Below are 21,661 nucleotides of genomic sequence, written 5' to 3' on the forward strand. Positions count from 1 at the left end.
CAGTTACCTAATATGTAATTTCACTAATTTGGCGGAATCTGTGTGCTGCAACTGTTTTTGTTTTAATTAAGGATATTAATAATAATGTTTTTGTATGGAACATTTTATGCAACATTCTCTGACACCCATCCAGAATTAAATTAGTGCATGAGCATCCTTTGTGAGACAGGTTTTTTTTGTTTCTGCTTTTCTCAAAACAAGTCAGGCAGGGGGATATATCTGAAGACTCAGAAACCGTGTGCAGTCTAGTACCTCGGTTATTGGTAGAGATGCATTTTGCCTGGCCTCCTGTGGCAATGAGGGGATTTCCTACTGCCCAGTTCCCCCAAGTCTCAGACAAGGAATTTGACCAGTGAATGGGCTTATCCCACAGCCACACTGAGCCTTGTAGAATCTTCCTTGTGAGCCACTTTGGGCCATTGCAGTAATTTAGAAACATTTCACCCCCTTTTTTTTTTAATGTGGGTGAGGGACCCATTTATATTTAAATGTAGGTAGCTTGGATCCGTGCTGACCGTGAATGTGAAATCTTAAGGACTCATTTGTTTTTGTTTTGACAAAATGGTCACCTTCTACTCCAAGACCAAAAAAAAGAAGAAAAGAAGATAACTCTGACTCCCTAAACAACCAAGTCACTACTGAAAACACTAGTTGCTAAAGGTAGATTGGAAGGAAGGAATAGGAAATGGATGTTAGGCTAATCCCATAGAACATCGCATCCCAGTTACCTTTCTAGATCACTTTTGCCAGGATTGAATTAATCTGGAAATGAGCATTTCATGGATCTAAATCCAAGTTCTTTGGATCCAGCCTTAGCTAGTGTTTCACGTGGATGGAAGAAGCAGGGTGGGAGAGAAGTCAGGGTATCTCATGGCAGTCCTTAATCACAGACTTCTTAGAAAAGAGTCCTCCCTGTATTCTGGCTACTCATTTCGCAAGTATTTACCGAGTGCTTGCCACGGACCTAGAATTGTTCTGGGTTGTACACGTACAGCATGGAACAATCCAATAAAAATTGCTTCCCTGATCGAGCTAATGGTAACAGTTGCTTCGTGTGTATATTCTGTTCCAGGTGCTATTCCATGCAGTATTCACATAACTCATTTCATCCTTAGCAGCAACACAATGAGGTAGGCATACAGCTATCCCCAGTTTGCTTTCGAGGAATCCAAGGCATGGAGGGTGTAGGTAACTTGCCAAGGTTACCCTGTTGGCAGAGAGCCGGGTTGGGCTCTCTGACTCTGCTCTGTCCCCTCACATCCAAGTCTTCATTCTCCTGCCCCCCTCATGTTATATGGGCCTTTCAGTGGTTCAGTAACTCATATACCCAGATAATAGGAAATGTAGAGTCTTGCTGGAGTCTGCGGCTTTGGTTCCAACTATGGGAACGTGTGTTTGAATTCTATAACCAGGGAACAAAGCATGTCCTTGGGCTTCTCACGCAGGTTCCGATAAAACTTAGATACTGGGTGTGAATTACAGCTTGAAAGCCTGTCCCAGGCTGCCTGCCGGTGTCTTCTTCCAACTGAGTAAGAAAGTTATCTTCTCTGGGGAGAGAGCATTGCTGTTGCTTAGTCCCTGCCACAGATAAGAGACAGATGGTCGTATTTTTAAACTACACAAATAGCTTAAAATGTAAAATAATTGAAACATAAATAATAGCTATTTCAGAGTCTCCCCTGAGACTGCAGATCAGAAAAAATCTTTGGGAAGAATCTGGAGAGGAACGTCAAAAGGCTGTTCCCAGCAGAATGGGACAGATTCTGGCGGACGCTTTCTCTTCCGACGCCCTGCCTTTCTAAATGGGCACCTGATGACTTGAAAAAATCTTAATGTCCGGCTGACATTCTCTTGCTATTTAGTGTCCAGAATCCAGCTGCAGTGATGTGTTCCCCAGTATGGCCTGCAAATGAAGACCCCACGAGGGGGGCCTTTTCGCTGCCCCACGTTTCATAGCATTTCAGAATAGGTCGGGGGGGGTGTGTGTGTGTGTGTGTGTGCACTTTCCTTTCCAAAAGTGAACTCACATTTTTATTTTTTATTTTTAAGATTTTATTTATTTGAGAGAGAAAGAACACACATGAGTTGGGGGAGAGGGAGACTTCCCCACTGAGTAGGGAGCCCGAGGTGGGCCTCGATTCCAGGACCCTGGGATCATGACCTGGGCTGAAGGCAGAGGCTTAACTGACTGAGCCACGCAGGCTCTCCTGAACTCATCACATATTTAAAACATTTTTGAAAACTTGTATTCATGGGGTTATTCAGCCAACAGAATCAGGGAGAGATGCTGTAAGTCTACTTACTAAAGGCTACTTTAAAGGAATCCATTACTGAATTTGGCCTGGGAATGAGGTCTAAGAATCTACTTTATTCCGTGCTCTGAAAGTCAGGATATCATTTTCACTTTTCCAGTCTTGGAATCTCTGACTTGTTCTCCTTGAGTTCCTAAAGATCACGGCCCTGCCCCCAGCCTGAGTTTCCCTTCTGCAGCGTGTAAGCCCTTCCGGTTCCTTGGTGTGTAAGCCTCCCAGCAAGGACTCGAGTCCATCGGAAGCAGCAGGCAGCTCTCTACCAAGTGCCACTCCCTTCTCAGCTTCTGTGTCACTTCACTCAGGCTCCCATCTCAAAAGCATTCTTTTCATTAAAGCAGCAAAGCAAGGATTTTCAAGTCCTATCTTCCCTCAGGCATCTGTCAATATCACTGTTCTCCTGGAGATGCCAGCTGCGTCTTCCTTATCGTTGCACACCACCGACATCTAAACAGAGCGACTCATGTCATCCTTGCCATCGTCAGGAAACCTTCCCTTGCGTGGACCCTCCATCTCCCCTCTGCATGACTGTTTCTTTTGAATAGCGGTTTGACTCCCAGTGAAAACAACCTGTCCTTCGCAGTGGACGTGGTGCTTGTAGGTCCTGGTGTTACTTCATTTGGAACCCAGGTATTGGGTTCTTAAGATCTTAAGGAACTTGAGCAATATGGCTTCAGCCTCTGTTGATTGGAGGTGCCTGTGAGTCCTGAGTGGTGATGCTCAGGGAGCATTGGACAATACAGTATCAAGTGTTGTACAGCTGATTATTATTTAATTGGTTGGAGTTGGATGCCAATACAAATTCATCTAGTGAAAGATTTCACGGAGCATTTATAAGTGTCATCAGGCCACTGTTTTCCTCTGTATCTTCATTGTAGCTGCCACTCCTACTCCTGTGGCATCCCACATAACTAAAAAGAGGGAAGAGAAAGGATCTTGGTCTTACCTTGTCAGGTGGCCTTGTCTCTTTTCTGTATTTCCATGATTTATAAAACCTCTCTGTTCGGACTTCTCAAGATAGCATAGCAGTACATGTCCACATCTCTGTGGCTTGTCTCTGGCTTACTACTGTTGACAGTCAGAAGCAATTAGTTGGGGATGATATAAAGAGCAAAGAACTATACTTCCAACATCTTGATAGGAATGAAATGACAAATATGTTGACAAATATAGGGTTCCTCTTTGTCCTTGTGCCAGAATCCACTGCTCTCCATTGCTGTGATGGGACGGCTTTTACTCCAGGTTCAGGTTCACCCTCCGGAGAAAGACCTCCATAGTAATCAGGTTGCCCCACTGAAGAGGAATAATTCTCCACCCAGCCACCTGACCCTGGTTCATCTCTTGCACTTGGCATCTGCCAGAGGCTATTTCCGACTTTCTTCCATGTTCTAGGAGTGGGCTTCCCAAGAACGGGGACAGAACCTGGAGTGAAGAGTCTGTGGGAGTTAGAGGAAAGAGGGCACTTCTCCTCTTGAACTTGGACTCATCTTTTCTACTCACACCACGGCTAGCTACATAGAGTAGGTGCTTTTATTGATGGCTAGGACACCATAACAAAATACTATAAAGCAGGTGGCACACACAACAGAAATTTATTTTCTCACAATTCTGGAGACTTGGAAGTCCAAGATCAAGGTGCTATCAGTGTTGGTTTCTGGTGAGCGTTTCTTTCCTGTCTTATAGACAGCTGCCCTCTTGCTCTGTCCTCACCTGGCCTTTCCACTGTGTGTGTATGGAGGGAGAGAGATCTCTGGCATCTCTTTCTTTTCTCATAAGGCCACCCTCCTACTGGCTGAGGCCCCGCCCCATCCTTGTGCCTTCACTTAACCTTTATTAGCTCACTGGGGGTCAGGGCTTCAACCTATGAGTTTTAGGGGGACACAGTTCAGTCCATAGCAGTGTCCCATAAATGCGGGTAGGATATATCAGTGGGCGAACAGTAAAATCTTTGATTGAATGAATGAATGACTTTGGGACTCTTTTGGTGGTCATTTGAACAGAAAAGACTTGAACAGAGCAGGAAGCTCCTCTGAGACCCCTTGAAGCACCCCCAAATCCAAAAGTGTCCTGTAACTTCAACTGGCAGGTCTCAGCATCTCTTCTATCTCATTTGCTGGAGGCCGGTTGGTTCGTGTAAGGGATTAATGAGGTGTAGGTTTCATCCCACGTGGCTCAGTTAGCTTCACGTTGAGAAAGGCAGTTCCACTGCAGGTGTTAAGTCTGAAGAGCTAGACGAGGATCATTTAGATCCACCCCGACATAAGCACGTGCAGGAGGACATAGAAGAGCTCATCTGGTATTCCAACTCCAACTTGACACCAGTGTTAAACAAACGACAGTCAAAACACGTATGACGCTCGGTGTCGGAATGTATGTATTTTCGCCGGAGTGGAAATTTTCAATGGAATGGAAAATTTTATAGAAGAAATGAAATCACCCAGTACATCACTCAACGTTTTCATGGATTTATTTCCAAGTTTTTCTTGTACATAGTTGAATTGCATACCCAGAGATTTTCCATAGATCTATATACATTTCCCCCACACTGGCCATATGTGTTTATAAAATAATTTTCAAGGTCTGTGTAATACTCCACACAGAGGAGTGTGCCCATACGCATTGTGTGGATGTTGGGTGTAGTTCACCTGATATTTTTTGAAGATTTAGTTATTTATTTGAGGGGGGAGTAGGGAGGGGCAGAGGGAGAAGGAGAGAGAAGCCCAGGCTGACTCCGTGCTGTGTGTAGAGCCCCACACAAGGATCGATCCCAGGACCTTGAGATCCGGACCTGAGTTGAAATCGAGAGTCTGATGCTTATCCAAGTGCGCCACCCAGGTGTGCCTGTAGATCACTCGATTTTAATCTGGAAAAGTATCTTTTTGTTACCAATATGCACAGTAGGTAGCAGAAAAGGCAATTTGCTTTCTCCGATTGTTTACAGACAGCCCTGCACGCTTCATTAACTGGTGCTGGTGTGTTCAAAGGAACGCGTTATTCAGCATGTCTGTTCTTCAGATACCAAATCAACTTGTTCTTTAACGGAGAGACTAGATAATCCATGCTTGATTAGTGGAAAAATCCATTTCTCCTCTTCTCTTTTCTTTTCAATGAATGAAATTTGGTGATGAGACGAATACTACGGCAGCAGTCCTCCTTCCGATGGCTCTTTCCTCATCATTGCTGCCTGTTACATCCCGAGTTTCCCCATCAAGGACTCCCTCTGCCCTGTACCCATCAGCTGGATCCAGGCCTTTCTCATCCCTTGTTTCACTGGGTTAATAATTTCATTCCCTATACCCAGATCTGCCAACAGCAAATTTTCCAATAAATTGCATTTTTCCAGTTATTGGCTCCAATTTTATAGTCTGCCTAGAGGAAAATAATATTGGTAGGAAATTCACAAACAAGTGACATTCTCCATGAGGACGGTGTATCTTCTTCTCCCTTCGCTTGTGCCTCTGTGTTACATTTCTGCTGGCCCTGGGTTGTGGCAGAGATGACGTCCCCTCGGTGGAAATTTAGGGATGGAAAGCGAGAACATGCCAGGCTAGAGAAGGCATAAGGGAACTATTGTTTACGGAATGCTTCTTATGATCACTAATCATTGAATGAAGGGCTTTATGTATTTTATGATATTGAATCCCAAGCGTGGGAGGCAGGAATTGCATTTTTTTTTTTTAAAGATTTTATTTATTTATTTGACAGAGAGAAATCACAAGTAGGCAGAGAGGCAGGCAGAGAGAGAGGAGGAAGCAGGCTCCCCGCTGAGCAGAAAGCCCGACGCGGGGCTCGAACCCAGGACCTGGGATCATGACCTGAGCCGAAGGCAGCGGCCCAACCCACTGAGCCACCCAGGCACCCCAGGAATTGCATTTTTAAAAATAAGGAATCTGAAGGTGGAGGCACGAAGGGTAGGGAAGGGGTTATGGGAGTGATACTTAGTACAAACTGTACGCTAGGTCCCTGCCGAACGTGGACAGTTTACAGTATTGTTGTTAATACTGTTATTTCATAGATTTCACAGATTATTTCAGTTATTTAAGTAATCTGTACACCCCACGAGGGGCTCGATCTCACCACCCTGAGGTCAAAAGCTGCTTGCTCTTCTGACTGAGCCAGCCTGGCGCCCCCAACTCATACAGATTTTAAGATTTTAAAAAGGAAGAACTAGGTGTATTTCCTGAAGCAACTAAAACGTAAACACCATTGAGTATAAAAGCACTTTTGAGCAACTCAGAAAACACTGTAAACTCTCAGTTTTTTATACCTGTTTTTAATGATTTTTTACCCAGCCCTCAGTCCCTTTAAAACCTATGGCAGGCTTTGAGAAATGCTTTTACTTTTCCTATAGTCTCTCCTAGATTTTGGAAACCATGTCAGCACACCGTCCCAGATTCTTCTCTCAATGAGATTCGTGGACCTTCTCTTTTATTATTATTTTGTATTGAGGTGTAATTGATAAAATTTAAAATACACAAAATAATCATTTCATATACATATATATTGTGAAATGATTACACAATCAAGTTAATTAATATACCCAGCACCCCACCTAGTTACTTTTGGGGAATGTGTGTGGGGGGAGATGCTTAAGATCTACTCTCTTAGCAAATTTCAAGTATATGATACAGTATTATCATTAAGTACAGTCCTCATGCTGTACATTAGATCCTCGGGACTTACTCATCTTATAACTAAAAGTTTGTACCCTTTGACCAACATCGCCCTCATTTCTCCCACCTTCTAGCGGCTGGCAGCCATCATTCAGCTCCGTTTCTATGAGCTGGGCCCCTTTCAGATTCCACATTTGAGTGGTCACACCCAGTATTGTCTTTCTCTGCCTGCCTTATTTTGCTTAGCCATAATGCCCTCCAGGCTCATCCATCCTGTCGCAAATAGCAGGATTTCCTTCCCTTTTAAGGCTGAATACTACATATCGTGTGTGCGTGTGAGCATGCTTGGGCACACGTGCCCCGTTTACCCCATCAATGGTCATGTAGGTTGTTACTGTATCTTTTCTGTATCTTGGATCTTGTGAATAGTACTGCAGAGAACGTGGTGTTGTAGATATGTCTTTGAGGTACTGATCTTGCCTCCTTCAGACATAGTCCCAGAGGTGGCGTTGGTGGATCTGGTGGTTCTAATTCTAATTTTGTTTTTGCAGAACCTCCATACTGTTTTCCAATCTGGTTGCACCAATTTCCGTGCCCACCAGCGGTGTGCAGGGGTTCCCTTTTCTCCCTATTCGTGGCCCACATTCGTTGTCTCTTGGATACTTCTCTATCCTCAATGAATTTTGCAACCAGAAAGCTTTTCAATGAACCTTTTTCTTCAGGTCAGCATTGCCAAACAACACTCCCACCAATTTGTGGACAAAAGAAAGCTCCTCGGAGTTATACAACAAGCTCATTGCTAGAAACTCAACAGCATGCGATGTTTTATTTCACCAATATATTTGCTTTACAGTATTTAAGCTTACGAGAGAAAATAAGCTTTTGGATTTTCTTTGTGCAGTTCTTAATCTGGAGAGAATAAGCCCTTTGCCTAAGAAAGTACCTCTCCTGTGCACCAAGTGAATAGACACCTGGAATTCCTCTAACAAATCGTCGTGTTTCTTTCTGTATTAAAAGATAAGGCTGGAAATGCAAATATCCTGGGGAGAGGTAACATTTACTAAATTATACTCGTGCTAGCCTGCAAATTATTGATAGTGGCATTTCTCTCCAAAGGAGGTTGAGATATCAAGGAGCAGGAGAGAGCAGGAGAGACCCAGGGGGTTAAAGGGGACACGTGAGAAGTAGGAGCCAGTGGCTGCTCAGAAGAGGTGGCACTCAGAATCTGAGAGTCCTCTTTTCTTCTGTCTGGCCTCTCGGAAAATATCTACCGCGGTAGTCACATTTTATGCTGGGCGTGTGTTTTAAAGCCTGCGTGAACATCACGTGGTACAGATCACCCTCGGAATCCCCTGAAATCTCCCATAAAGTACAGTTCTCTTCCTCTTTTTTTTTTTTTTAATAAAGATTTATTTATTTATTTGACAGACAGAGATTACAAGTAGGCAGAGAGTCAGGCAGAGAGAGAGAGAGGAAGGGAAGCAGTCTTCCCGCTGAGCAGAGAGCCCGATGCGGGGCTCCCTCCCAGGACCCTGGGATCATGACCTGAGCCGAAGGCAGAGGCTTTAACCCACTGAGCCGCCCAGATGCCCCAGTTCTCTTCCTTTTCTCAGGAAGCCCAGTATCACCAGCTCTTCCTGGGCACAGGATCGCTTAGCACAAGGGCACAGATCGCTGCTTCTTCCGCTGAATCTTCTGCTGGTTTGCTTGCACTTGGACGCTGTGCACCCGACGGACACGTCCCCAGAGGGACGTTGGGCGCAGCCCGATGCTGCAAACCACAAGGAACACAGGGGAAGGCAATCTGATGCAGGAAACAGTGTCGCGCTCGCCCTGGGACATACACATGCCCAGGAATGGAACGGAGAGGAAGGAACTGACACGTTCTTCCAATTGTTCTCTTTTGCACTTTCTTAATTCTCTTTTTGGCAGAGCAAGCGTAGTTGAATTTGTCTCATTAAAAGCATGTCATTCAACAACTCTGCACGTGTCACCAGACGCAGGCCCCTGGGCACCTCTAGCCCTGGGCTAGTCCCACTCTAGCCCTGGGGCAAGCTGGCTCAGCAGAAGGCAGGAAAACCACGAGGAACACTAGCACGAGAGCAGACCCTCTGCGTCTAGGGCGGAAAACCGAGAGCAAATTCCAATCTGGGAGCTTTTTACCAGGTGACAAGTCAGGGGAACACAGTGGTTTCCGGTTTGATGATTTTTTCTCTCTCTCTCTCTCTGTTTCTCTCTCAACAGGCTGGTCCATTCAGGTCCGGGCAAAGGCTCGCCCCAGGCTGGTGTGGATCTGTCCTTCGCGACGCGAACGGGCACCAGGCAGGGGATTGAAACGCACCTGTTCAGGGCCGAGACCAGCAGGGACCTCTCCCACTGGACGAGGACCATCGTGCAGGGCTGCCACAACTCGGCGGAACTGGTCACCGAGGTCACCACAGGTGAGCCCCACCGGCTCCCAGGGCACCAGCAAGCCCCGTCCTCCACCCCTCCCCAGTGTAGTTCCAGGCTTGGCCTTGTGGGCTGTTTGGAATTCCAGAAGTGACCTTAAATGCTTCCAGATTAGGGCACTGTGTGCCCTATTCAAATGTCAGTCTTTTCCCATCTCCGTTCAAAAAAGAGTTGGTCACCTAGAGAGTCAAAGAGGTCATTTTCCTACCTGTGACCCCCCGGGGGGCTTCCTGCAGGCACAAGCTTGGAATCACTCAGACCGACTAGCAGGGTTCTTGTTTTTAACAGCAGAGACTGACTCTGAGTCATTTATCACAGAGTAAAATTCTTGGAAATAATAATTTTGCTAGCTCACGGAGTTGATGGGGAAACTGGGGCACCAGTTTCTAAAAAAGAGCAGGAAACAGAGGCATGGGTTGGGGGCAGAGGGCGGGTTTCAACAGCAAAGGGCAGAGCCTTGAGAAGAGACACCAGTGTGGCGGGTCTGAGTGTTGATGCCGAGGCGGGACAGAAGGAGCGCACAGTGAGCACAGCCCCATTCATGCAGAGCTCTGAGAAAGGACTATTTACGTGGATTTTTTACATGGATTACATGTTTGTAGAAGGAAGACATATATATATATATATATATATATATATATGTATACATATATATGTATACACACACACACACACACACATATATGTTTTTTTTAAAAGATTTTGTTTGTTTGTTTTATAGATTTTATCTATTTATTTGACAGAGATCGCAAGTAGGCAGAGAGGCAGGCAGAGAGAGAGGAAGAAGCAGACTCCCTGCGAGCAGAGAGCCTGATTCGGGGCTCGATCTCAGGACCCTGGAATCATGACCTGAGCCGAAGGCAGAGGCTTTAACCCACTGAGCCACCCAGGTGCCCCCAAAATTTTGGGTTTTTATTTGACAGAGAGAGACATAGCGAGAAAGGCAACACAAGCAGAGGGAGTGGGAGAGGGAGAAGCAGCTTCCTCGCTGAGCAGGGAGCCTGATGTGGGGCTCTATCCCACAACATTGGGATCATGACCCAAGCCAAAGGCAGACTCTTAAGGACCGAGCCACGCAGGCGCCCCAGGAAGACCCCTTCTTTACCATCCTATTTATTGAGTGTACTCAGGACGTGCCAGGCATTTCATTTAATGTCTCTTGGTGTTTTCCACACTATGAGAAACAACCCTATTATGGGTCCAGAAGTCAATGAATCGAGGCAAGACCAACATTTAAAAAATTAAATTAAATGGAATGCACTTATCAGTGTAAATACTGCTTAGATTTGTGGAACTTTGGATTCAGGGCTGTGTGTGTCCTGCGTCACAAATCATTGCCTTCTCTCATCGAATCCTTACAATTCCCTTGCCAGGCTGACTTTACCGAATCTGGAAGCAAATCCTTAAGAAAGGATAAGTAACTTGTCCAGGATCTCACAACTAATAAATGTCAGGACCGGCTTGAACACTACGCTGTGTCATTCTAAAGCCCATTCTTCATTGACTCCAGGGCCGACCGAGGCCTGGATGCACTGCTGTAGGGCTGGTCAAAACCCAGCAGTTCTGTTCAGGCTGCTGTGATGAATGATTTTCATGCCACTCTCCAAATCAGATGATTGATAGGTGATTGATAGGTGATAGACAGATAGAAATGCATCTGTATGTAAATATATAGATAATTTAATTTTTTGTTGGCCAAAGATAAAATTAGAGACTAGAAACTAATATGAATTTCAGCTAAAGTGAATAAGCTAAGTATATACTGTAAAATCTTGGACATTGAGACACCTGGGTGGCTCAGTCCGTTAAGCATCCAACTCTTGGTTTTGGCTCAGGTCAAGATCTTGGGGTCATGAGATCGAGCCCCACATCGAGCTCCACACTCAGCACAGGGTCTGCTTGAGATTCTCTCTCCCTTTCTCTCGGGTCCTCCCCACCTCTCTAAAATAAATAAATAAATCTTTTTTTTTTTTTTTTAAATCGTGTATATTTGCTAAGGAGGAGTCCACATGAACCCGGTGATTTTCAGCAGCCCACACCATGTACAGTTAACAGTGTCGTTGATGCTATTGCTCCTGGTTCTGAGATCTAGGATTGTTTCTAGTTCTGAGATTGAAGGCCACCCTCTCTTCCACGTCTCCTGCCGTCACTCATAACGAGGGCGTATGTGACAGAGTAGCTGCTCTCCTCAGCAACAGTCTTCCAGTAAATCCACCTTTCAGTCTCACCAGCTGCTTCTTAGAATACTGTCCCCTTTCCCTCTTCTGTCATGTTTTCTCCTGTTCTTTCACTTCTCTTTGTCTCTGGGGAACCAGTACAAGGAAACAGCCATGGTGTGGGATGTAAGCCAGAAAGCCCTGGATTCAAATTCCAGTCCTATTTCTTTCTTTCTTTCTTTCTTTCTTTCTTTCTTTCTTTCTTTTTTTTTTTAGATTTTATTTATTTATTCATGACAAACTCTAGAGAGAGAAAGGCAGAGGGAGAAGAAGTAGGCTCCCCGCTGATCGGGGATCCCAATGTGGGGCTCCATCCCAGGACCCTGGGATCACAACCTGAGCCAAAAGCAGACACATACAACCTGAGCTGCTCAGGCATGCCTCCTATTTCTTTCTTAATCTCTTACTTACTCTTACTCGAATCTCTTGTTTTCCTCATCTGTAAAAAGAAGGAAATAATAGTACCCACCTCACAGAGTTGTTGTCAAGAATGAAGAGAAATAACCCACATGAATCTCCTGGCCCAGTGCTTGACACATAAGCTCTCTCTACGTATTATTATTAACAGTTAGTTGTTACCCTGTCATTATGTCCCCAAACCTGTGCTGTCCAGTATGCTAGCTTCTGGTCATGTGTGGCTATTTCAATGTAATTAATTAAAACTAAATGAATTCCTTAATCACATGAGCCCCATTTCCAGGGCTCAGTCACCCCCTGTGCCTACCTAACGGCTACAATGAAAGGTGGTGCCGATCTAGAACATTTCCATCATGGCCCAGAGTGCTACTGTACTGCTGTGCTCTAGAGGAACAGATTTCCCGTAAGACATCTTAGGTGCAGCATTTCCAAACAACAGAAGTAAAGTTCTTTTTGGTTTACTCCTAAAACCTCAGATTGCTGTGATTCAGCCGTTTGGGGTTGGGGCCTGAGAATTTGTACCTGGTAACATCCCAGGTGGTATGGCTGCTCCTGGGCCGTGGGGCCCTCTGGGAGCAGCACCGCACCAGGGAGCAGCTTCCCCCAGGAGCAACTCCCACTCAGGAGTAGTCGAAAAGATGGGACACACGTCAGTGTGTGGCGGGGTTTCTCCACATTCCCTCTACGCATGCAAACATGAAAAACCAGATGTTTTGTAGACTGTCTGCTGCAGCAACTCCAACAAAATGGCTGTCTTTTTGTAATTACCCTGAAACTGATTGGTGCCCCCGCCATTTCCCATCATTGCTGGAAACCTTTTGAGAGTGTCCCCAAGGCTCTTATTCTTATACTGCATCTATACAGCAAGAAAAACTAGATCTTTGGACCTGAGAGTTGGAAAACCAGAAAACTAGACCTGATGAACTGATATGTGTAAATGCTGGAGAAGTTCACACCCCTTGCCCCAAATTCAGGAGTGTTCTAGGAAAGAATAGAAAAGGCCAAGGGGATTTGGTTTAGTTTACATTCCACAGATTTTGCAAAATCTTTCTTTCTCAATAAGCTGAACTCTACTTAGACAGCAAAGCCACGGAGCGGTTGGTGGACCAGCCAAAGGAAACAACAAAGCACTGTGTGCACTGAGCTAGCCCGGTGGTGGGAGAGAAGAAACTCTGCCGTGACCGCAGGTGCATCCCGGTTACAGATAGAAAGATACCTTGTGGGAGTTGGGGAATGGGCCTTGTGTTTTAATCAGAGCTTCAATTAACTTGCTAATGTGTTCGATTTGTCCTGTGTGGATTGAGAACGTCTTCAGATAATCAGTTCCTTTACAGGAAGGCCGTGAACACCAGCTGAGGTCAACTAGAATTGAAAGTAACCACAATCAGTTGATTCTGAATGTCTGAGGGCATAGCTTTAAAGTTCAAATACAGAGGAAGAAAAAGGAAAAACCTGTTTAAAGCTCATTCGCACACTTATTCTACAGGTAATAGAAGTAAAGAGGGTCGGAAATAAGGATTCAAGATGGGAAACCATACCTAGACCCATGCCACTGTCTTTGGCCATCCGGGGACTGCAGGGATGGCAGAGGTCTGTGGACCTTCTGAGAAGATGAGATTTATGGAGGGGCTCCGCTCAGAAGGACTCAGAAATCTATTAGAGAATGTAGTGGACCTTTGGGAAATATTAACGCTTAGTTACAAATTGAAAGATGCCTGTGGGAAGTCGGAGGAGGGGTACACTTTTAACCAGAGCTCCAATTAAAGGCCACCTTATTCTGTGAGCAGATAGAGTCCCCTGTCCCTTTCCCCCAAACCTGGAAGGTCCCCCAGCCGTACAGTTAATACTCTGACTTTTTGCCAAGGTCCCTCTCCACCCCGACGGCCAGAGTTTGAGAAAGATACATGGCACAGAGTGGAAAGAACTTGAATTTCAAATTCTAAGCCACCTCAATTGGGCCACATTTCACCTATAATATATTAGCTAAGGTCCTGCTTTAGAAGTTTGTGGTAAGGTGGTAAGGTAAAGTTCGGTTTGGTTTATAAAGCTGAGTTGAGCTAAGGATGGGACAGAGCAGTCTTAATGTTCCCTTACTCCTCCCAACCCCCCCCCACCCCATCCCTGACTCGGTCCCCCTCCCAGAAAAACGTGTGGTTTCCCTAAAGAGCTTTCAGATGTATATGAAGGTCTCAGCCAATTTACTTGCCTGCTGGTTAAATGCGATGTTCTGTGAGCCGAAAAATCCAACCTGATACTTAATAACCTTTTCCAGAACTCTTTGATCAACGGTTTAAACCTTTGCAAGTCTTCCTAAATAGAAACTAGGATTCTGGGGCAGTCCCCCGTTAGCAACGACGCTCCGAGCACTGATATCTTTTCCTAAACGCAGTGAGGACCACACATAAAAGCGGACGGCTGTCCTGATCAAGAGGTGTTAGTTTTGTTCCTTCGGATCAGAGGGTCCCCTGTGACCACCCCTTGAGCAGACGGGAAAGCAGCCTCCTCCGTGGAAGGGGCCCTGTCTGAGAATTGCTCTGCAGTCCAGCTTCCCCAGGACCCACGATCCTCAGATCGCCAGGGGACGTTCTAAAACACTCATTTCTATTTATAAAATGAGATTTGTTGGACTTTTTTATAAAAAATAAAAATGGGATTATTTTTAAGCTGCTCACTCCCGACTTCTTCGGTGGGTTACACTGGTAACAGAATGGAGGAATGCGCACTCCTTTCACCGGGCGGAGGACGTGGCAATGGGGTGCACGTGCGTGTGTGTGTGTGTGTGTGTGTGTGTGTGTGAGTGATGATGATGATGATGACGACGACTCAGAGCTGGCTCACCCTCTATCAGATGTCAGGTCTTTTTTTTCCCCTGACAAGGCCAGCAGAAGGTAAGTACGCCCGTACGGCCAGAGAAAGGCTAGAGCCCAGATAAAATTCAGAAAATCCCAGCAAAAGGAATTCTTTCAGCTTATTTCCCTTGGTTTCATGGGTCAAGTTAAATGACAGCATCCAAATCAGTCCAAGGAGAATATTTTCGTGAGCAACGATTAATTTTCAACTTGGGGAGAAATGTGTGGCCGGTCCTGGGACTGAGGAGACGGGCCGGGGTAAGTGCGTAGGAAAATGGACCGCGCTGGCTGTGGCTACTGCACTCTCTCCTCTCTCCCCTTCAGCTTGCACCTACAAAAACCAGGAGTGCCGCCTGACCGTGCATTATGAGAACGGATTTTCCATTACCACTGAACCACAGGAGGGTGCCTTTCCCAAGACAATCATCCAGTCTCCCTATGAAAAGCTGAAGATGTCTTCAGATGATGGAATCAGGATGCTGTATCTAGATTTTGGAGGCAAGGATGGAGAGATTGTAAGTGTGTTTCTGCAGGCAGCGTGAGTTCATATGTTTTTCATTGGGCAGCACATCCACGAGGGCTTGTGAATGTAACACGGCCTTATTATTTATGTGGCCGTTGACTGTTTACGAAGTACTTGCAAGTTCATGTCTTCTTTGATCCTTGAAAAACTATGATGAGATCCAATTATTCCAAAGTTCTTTACTTCGGTCTCATTTCCCGCTAGCATACCAACTAAATATTTGATCCAAGGAATCCTTTAGAAAGTTAGAATTAAATTCTTATCAGATAGGGTCCCACTGGCTTCAAAATGCACCATTCTTTTTTTTTTTTTTTTTAGATTTATTTATTTATTTTATTTGAGAGACAGAGCACACAGAGGGCAGAGGGAGAAGCAACTCCCCATCGAGCAGGGACCCCGACGTGGGGCTCGATCCCACGACTACCGGATCATGACCTGAGCCAAAGCCAGACGCTTAACTGACTGAGCCACCCAGGTGCCCCTGCACCATTCATTTTTAAAAAGTATCAAGTCTCTAATCTAGCCGTGGCATTGTGCTCGGGTCGGGGTTGCAAGGATGAAAGCTGAGCAGGGCCAGCCAGCAGGGGAGGTCTCCGAGGAGCACAGCACATGGAGAACAGAGGTGGACGGTTGGGAACAGGGGTGGAGCAGAAGGGGCAGCAGGGAACAAAGAGAAACTTGGTCAGCGATACCTGCGTGGAGAGAAGGCTAGATGAGGGCCCAGAAGTTTCGGGCTAATGGCAAATAATGCCTAACAAAATTAGCAGATTTGTCAGTTAAAGTAGCTTTTAAACTTCTATCAGCAATATGCAAATAGCCAGTGTATTTAAATTCATGATTTCCTGCGATCGTTACTGCCTATTACAATAAAAAAAAGTGTATTTCTTCAGTTCCATGAAGGGTGAGAATTGCCTGTTCTTTCCAGCCAGCGTAGCTGTTGACATCTCAGGAGGACCTAGCATCTCACTTAAGCTGTCAAATGCTGAACTTTTTTTTTTTTTTTAAAGATTTTTTTTTAATTTCTTTACTTGACAGAGAGATCACAAGCAGGCAGAGAGGCAGGCAGAGAGAGAGGAGGAAGCAGGCAAATGCTGAACTTTTAAAAGGACCTTGATTCTGTAAGCTCTCTTTAAGTCCTTCCTAAGTCACTAGGTTAGTCAACAAATATTCATTGACTTCTGCTTGATTACAGGGATGGGGAATATATAAAATGCAGAGGTAAACCTCAATTTCAAAGCTCTAGTAATTTCAGTGAAACTCGTGGTCTTCTACAATCCCTCCCTCTGCCTCCAGCCCCTTCAGTGGTTTCTCCGGTGGGACTGGACTGGGACTTCTCTGGAAAGAATTCAGGGGCTGATGGAAGCGTAGAACCGAGACCACACTTGAGAGCATGAGGCCTTCATTTCAAAGTCTGAGCAGGGCTGTTGTGGAAGGGGCGCCTCGCAGCACCCCCTCCCATCAGAACTCTCTTTCAGAAAACAGTTCCCAGCTCATCATCTTCCCTTTAAAATGGATCTGTGGGGGAACCTGGGTGGCTCAGTGAGTTAAACCTCTGCCTTCGGCTCAGGTCATGATCTCAGTGAGGGTCCTGGGATGGAGCCCCACATCGGGCTCTCTGCTCCTCAGGGAGCCAGCTTCCTCCTCTCTCGGCCTGCCTCTCTGCCTACTTGTGATCTCTCTCTCTGTCAAATAAATAAATAAAAATATTTTAAAAAATGGATCTGCAGGGTTTTACAGGATTTTTGTCTTATTGTTTGTATGTTTCAGTAAGTTCAGCCTGAAGCAGCAGTTTGGAAAGACACGAGTGATCTGAAAGTCCATTTTACACAAAATACTGTAGTTCAGTTGCTGTTCTATCCATCATTCGACCCAGTGCTCTTTCCTGAAGGTGACGGCTCCCTAGCAAAACAAAAATAAGAACAAAACAACCAAAAAACAAAAGGCTCTTGGCCTTAGCTTTGGCTTGAAAAATCAAGGTTCTTTTTGCCAGTGAGGAAATCACTTATGTTTAAATTTCTGCCTTTCTGAAGCCTGTAATTACAACCTGACTTGGAAGATGTAGGCAGAACTGTGCGTTTGCCGCCAGTCCATCCGGCTGAGAAGGGCAAGTTCACGCACAGCTTCCCCAGGCCTGGTTCTCCAGCCCCAGGAGGCAGGCCCCACCAGGCCTTCCCTCTCCCTTTCTGGGGAAGGGAGCGGACACGGGCTGCAGGAAATGGAATAAATTGTTCTCTTTCTGTCTCTATAACTAACTCACCAAATGTCTTGGGCACGTCCTTTTATGTCTTTGGAGCTGGGTCTCTGTCCATAAAATTAGATTACTTCCAAAAGTTGCATTCCATGTTAGTGAAACAGAACACTGTGGTTCTCCCCAACTTTGGCATCACAGAATGTCTTAGAACTTTTTCAGATCTCAATTTCCCATATAAAACGTGCAGATAATGGCCATAAGCTCATAATGGTTTTGTGAGAATTAAATAAGACGGTGTGGAGGAAATACTCAGCTTGATTCATGATTAATACAACCCTAACTTTGCTAGGTGTTCTTACACACTCAGGTGGCTGTCCCCCAACAGTGTCGTCAGCAGAAGAAGACTGGGAACAACTCCTCTCTCTCATTCTCTCTGGTCACAGGTTGGGTCACATGTAGGAACGGCTGAGAAGGGAAGGACTTTAGCGGGGCTTTAACGGACAGGCGGCACACATGTTACAACAGTCCAAGGGCACAGGACACTGGGGACACAGCCGCTGAGCGGTGTGGCTTCCCCATTCTGAGGGTTCACACGCTATCTCATTGAATACTCTAATTACCCTGTGAATTAGGTAGGACTGGGAAAAATTTTAAGTGACTTGTCCAAGATTACATATCTCAAAAGCGTTTCACAGAACCTATTTCAGGAACAAAGATGGATTTAAAAAATAAGTTCACAGAGTTATTTTTTTAAACCTCTCTTGGGGAGGGAGGGCAAGGATTTAAAGCCATAATTCTGCACCAAGCGTCGATTTAGAATCGCTCACATGCTCTCTTCTTTTGGGATTTCAGCAACTGGACCTTCATTCCTGCCCCAAGCCAATTGTTTTCATCATTCACTCCTTCCTGTCGGCAAAGATCACAAGACTGGGCTTGGTGGCCTGAACCAAGGGGGGGATTTGCCTTTGAGAAAGGGAGGGCGGCTGCGCCCCCGGCGGGTGACATCAGACACCGTGAACGGCGCACCAGGTGTGGCATACCATGGTCGGCTTTGGATCCCCGAGTCCTCTCCACTGCCCCAGTCTTCTCTGTCAGCTTCGCCAACAGCAAGGGTGGGGGAGGGGAGGGCAAGAAAACACCACGAGGAATATCAGAAGAAAACTGGCTTTCTAGAACAGTAGAAGGGTAACGAGGTGAGGGCGAATGGGAATAAATACACAACCTGGTTTTGAAATAATGACAGTCAAGGATATCTCGTCTACCAGTCTTAGGCAACTGGTTCATCCAGCTAAGCAAGAACTCAGTAGATGAAGAATGGACATTTTCACCTCTCTGTCCAGTGACAGTGATCTTTTGTTTTATTGTGATTTATTGCCTCCTTCCAATTGAGTTGACTTTCGCTTGTAATGAAAGAGCAGTGCTTCAAAGGGAAACCCACCTTTTCAATTTTAAGTATGAAGCGGCTGTAATTCTCTTCCTAATGACTTTCCTTTCAGTGACGTGGAATGCCCCTGCGGTATTCTCATTAGCATATGCTGAGTGGGAATTAAATAAAGCCTCAGCTACTGATCTGAGCTGGAAGCTGGTGGAATCTGAGCCAAAGTAGACTGTTTATGTCGCAAAGCTGTGCGTTGCAGAAGGGTGGTGTGCCTGAGAAGTGGTTCAGCTGGGGACTGCGCTCCCACCAACGTGTGCTGTCTCCGAGCCAAGACTGATAGCTTTACTTAGAGAAAGGAAATTACGGATATTTTTTTAAAAGATTGTCACTTGAGATATATATGTGGCATATATATCTTATATATATAACATATTATATATATATATACATATATATATAAACAATTCACATAATTATCCCCATTTCGTGGTTTTCAGCAGAAGTACTGAGCAGTTTATTGACCCTTGTTTCTGCCTGTGCTCGCGTGCATGTGTTTTCAGACCAGTCCTAGAGTAGCCTCATAGAATTCGGACAGCTTCCACAGCTCTTAGGAATTGCAGGGAAATAATATAATGACCTGGTATTTTTCTACAAGAATATTTTCAGACAACATAGAGCGTATTGCTGATTTAATGCTTTTATTTTTACCTTTCAATTCAAATTCACTCAAAAGACACCTGTATTATTTGATTTTGGAGTCGCCTTCCTCGAACTTAAAAATTAGCTCTAGAGTTTCTGTAAGCATTTGTAACTCTCCTTTCCCTTGTACTTTACATAAACAAATGCTCCGGATTCGATCTGTGTGTTTTTTCAGAATTGTCTTTCAGCAACTACCTATGCAAAGAGCTTTTAAAGTCAAAACTGTTTTAAAGGAATGTAATTTTGCCCACAGAGACACATACGTTTATTGAGTTACAAAGCAGCATCCAAAGTGTGTATCAAGTAACACTAGCTCCAAAAGGGCATTGACTGAGTGGTGTTTTGTTGTGTTTTGTTGGGGGAGGGGGGCAGTGAGAATAAGAGGTTTGATGATCAAAAATGTGTTAAATAATAGAGGTAAGAAATGTGAAACAGATGTCATGATTGTGGGCCTCCTCAAAGACTTCAGTGTATACATTGTGATTCTTCAAGGGGGTCCCCCTGTACCATTCCTACACTTTAAAGCTTACAGAGCTCCTTTCTGACAGCATTTTGGGAAGCAAGTGTTTTAAAACAAACAAACAAACCAGGGGTGCCTGGCTGGCTCGGTCAGTAGAACATATGACTCTTGATCTCGGGGTTTTGTGTTCAAGCCCCATGTTGGGTGTAGAGATTACTTAAATAAAATAAAAAATAAAATAAAATACAAAAAACACTTTGGGAAACACAGCTTTAGGTCACTGATCTTTTTTTTCGGTTTCCCATTTTAAAATGCTCAAGAGTGAAGTCCCACCTGAATATTATGGGAAAGCTTTGATTCGTTTGTGAATTATACTGCACTCTTTCATTACGTATTTTCGAAGTCACTGGAATGTTGTCATACAAGAGAATTATGCATTGTAAATAACATTAAAATACATATATTAATGCCAATAGTTCAGTTCAACAATATGTAATCTAAGGTGCTCAGTACTACAGGAAGTATGAGTTAATTACTCATAATTAAATTGCAAAGATCCTATTCTATATTTATAGATGAATTAAAATGATCATAATTACAAATATTTCTTCATCACTTGAGTTTTAGACTGATTAATATCTGGGTGGGGGGTCAACAAATTACATTCTCTGCATTTATAAAAACTTAATTTAAATATTTATATTTTAGAAAAAATACATTTGAATAAATTAATGCATTTTCTGAATTAAAATGTACTAGCAAGAAGTAGACGATTTTACTAAGAGAATTATGTATATGAATCCTTGTTTTTTCCTTCAAAGTTAAGTGTGTCATATCAGAGTGGCTATGGTGAATCAATTTCAAATACTCATTTTTCCTTGTTTCTGAATTGAAGAAATTACATAATGATTTTACACTGTAGATTTTAATCTTGTCTTGATGTGTGTTTGAATGTTGTGAATGACACACAATCAGATGTCTGGATCATGCCTGGGTAGAGTTGGAGAATTCACTGATTCATTTGGGGGAATTTGTTTTTGTCCAATCTGCTCTGTGTTTAACCCGTTTCTTATTGGAATCAATGAATTATTAAGTTCACGTTTGTCCCTTTAAGGGCCAATCAATACTAATGACTGATGTTACAGCTGTACTCGTGGGAAGCCTCCCATTTGCTCTTGGTGAGGTTCAAGGAGCCCTAAGCATCCCAGGGATTTAAAGAAGGCCAATAGAAATATAGTTACCAATCTCCTTCCTGACTTGAACTAAGGAGAAGAAAAAAACCATAAACCTCTTAAAAACACCCAGGTAGGGCGTTTAATTCTTTCAATTGATATAGTTAAAATGCTAAAAAATGCATTCGCCTGAAATTAATGAGAAGCCTTTCTGGCCTTTCTTTTACAAATACGAGGTATTCCATCTTGAGGGGATTGGAGTGGACGGGGGTGAGGGAGTAATTTTTGAATGTACATTGAGTTAAAAAAATGTGCCTATGTTTATAGCACCATGGATGTCATGTAAAATTTATATATGAATTAAATAAATATTCACCTCTGAA

At 44.4% G+C, this 21,661-nt stretch overlaps 1 protein-coding gene across 1 annotated transcript in view; it reads left to right on the forward strand.

Annotated features, from left to right (window-relative positions):
* SNTB1 (syntrophin beta 1) overlaps positions 1-21,661 on the forward strand; it is a 232,200-nt gene extending 210,539 nt beyond the window's left edge. Inside the window, exons 5-7 of the mRNA XM_047725127.1 lie at positions 9,167-9,363; positions 15,180-15,370; positions 18,422-21,661. Coding sequence (XP_047581083.1) covers positions 9,167-9,363; positions 15,180-15,370; positions 18,422-18,514 — 481 coding nt within the window. The 3' untranslated portion in view covers positions 18,515-21,661. The remainder of the gene's footprint in view (positions 1-9,166; positions 9,364-15,179; positions 15,371-18,421) is intronic.

Source organism: Lutra lutra, chromosome 4, assembly GCF_902655055.1.
Source record: "Lutra lutra chromosome 4, mLutLut1.2, whole genome shotgun sequence".
Taxonomy (NCBI): Eukaryota; Metazoa; Chordata; class Mammalia; order Carnivora; family Mustelidae; genus Lutra; species Lutra lutra.